The sequence below is a fragment of the Hyposmocoma kahamanoa genome, unplaced genomic scaffold (assembly GCF_003589595.1).
Source record: "Hyposmocoma kahamanoa isolate Upper Pololo Valley unplaced genomic scaffold, ASM358959v1 160, whole genome shotgun sequence".
NCBI classification, from domain to species: domain Eukaryota; kingdom Metazoa; phylum Arthropoda; class Insecta; order Lepidoptera; family Cosmopterigidae; genus Hyposmocoma; species Hyposmocoma kahamanoa.
Window position 1 is genome coordinate 6,600,875 of NW_020653575.1, and position 1,829 is coordinate 6,602,703.

Sequence of the window (1,829 nt, forward strand, 5' to 3'; positions counted from 1 at the left end):
GCATGTACGTAGCCTTATCATCAGGCGTACTACTGTTTGTCCCGGCACTTGATATTATAAAAAAAAACAAACTGGCAGAGTAGTTTCACAAAAAAGAAATGAATGTCTTGGTAGTAAAATATCACAATGTGTATTAACGTCGGGTTTTAATCTGGGTTAAAACCCATTAACACCCGAGAGCAAAAACTATTTACAACTAAATATTTGTAAATCGCGTTTAGTTCAAATGTAATATTACAAAAAGTTATTGCCTGCTTACATATTTCTATTGAATAGATTCGCTTGAAAATTGCATAGAAGTAAATTTATACAAAACCTCGTTATCGTGCACATTTTACGATTCAATATTTTAATGTGCATCCCTTTTACTGAGAGAACAAGGTGGAGTTGCTTCTTTTTCGGCTAAAAAAGATTTTGACATCAATATATGTACTTAATTTCGCCGTTCTTTCCCACGATTTTGGGCAGAAATGGATTAAAACCGTGTTAAACTTTAATAATAAATTGCAACTTCATGTCAATTTCTTATTTATTTAAATGTAAACGTTACTATTTCGTATTCACGTTGTCATCACAACAATTGCCCTGCGCAATAGGGAATCGGACAATTTTTCAGAAAGTGTCTAGAATTAACTAAAATAGATATGTACGGCCTTAGAATAATAACGCATAGAAACCTAGCCCGCACACGCTAATGCTGGGGCTACATTAGCGAGCGAAGATTCGTATGGTGTTGGCGCGACAAAAACATCGTGTTCGGGTATGGGCGATGTTCTTGTCTACATTAAGGCGGGCGAAGATTCGTGTCGAGTTGACGCGATGCATCGTGCCTTGTGCTGTTCAGTTTGTTGTGCGGAGACGTGGGCGGTAAATTAAAAATGGAGGAAATAGTGGCTTTGCATTATATGTCAGTAAATTATTATTTATTACAATTGTACGAGTATCATTTACGAAATAATATGAAAAAGAGAAGAAAGAGGAGATGGTGGATGACTAGTATTCATAGAAACCGAACGATGTAAGTATGCTAGAAAGTGATCTCTACTTACCGCAGGGAGATAGGCGTGAGTGCATATAATAATTTCACTTTATTTTTCAGCACAGGCATGGAAAGTATGTTATCTGACTTAACCGCAGAGTCCGGCATGGAGTTCCCTGGATTTTTACGTATGTCAACATCTGACTTTGAAATACTACTACAAAAGCTCGCACCAATAATTACAAAAAAAGATACGAAATTCAGAAAAGCCATTCCAGCTAAAGTGCGATTGACAATAACACTACGTTATCTGGCGACAGGAGATAATTTTCGAAGCCTTCATTATCTTTTTAAAATATCTCATCAACTCATTTCCAAAATAGTACATGAAGTTTGTGCAAGTCTCTTGATCGTTTTGAAAGACGAGGTTAAGGTAAGAAAAACCCAATATTGTACTCATAGTTTAGTTTTATTTCAATAGGTAAAATACAATGTTAAGAATCAAGAATAGAATTTAAAAAAAAGAATCTTCAATAATTAAAAAACTCCTTTATGTAAATGATATTTCACCATTCTCCGATATAATAATTTGTGAGGCTGTGCGTCGCTGAGTAGCCTGAGTGAGTGACGGAGATGGTGATGCATGGATCGGAGATTGGTATGATTGGTGCTGTGGTGACGGAGATGGTGTTGCATGGATTGGAGACTGGTATGTTTGGTGCTGTGGTGACGGAGATGGTGATGCATGGATCGGAGATTGGTATGTTTGGTGCTGTGGTGACGGAGAAGGTGATGCATAGATCGGAGACTGGTATGTTTGGTGCTGTGGTGACGGAGATGGTGCTGCATG

The 1,829-nt window shown here is 37.3% G+C and overlaps 1 protein-coding gene across 1 annotated transcript in view; it reads left to right on the forward strand.

The window, feature by feature from the left end:
* The first annotated feature begins 707 nt into the window (after positions 1-707).
* LOC113225395 (protein ALP1-like) overlaps positions 708-1,829 on the forward strand; it is a 2,521-nt gene continuing 1,399 nt past the window's right edge. Inside the window, exon 1 of the mRNA XM_026457697.1 lies at positions 708-1,412. Within this exon, the coding sequence (XP_026313482.1) occupies positions 1,107-1,412 (306 nt within the window). The 5' untranslated portion in view covers positions 708-1,106. The remainder of the gene's footprint in view (positions 1,413-1,829) is intronic.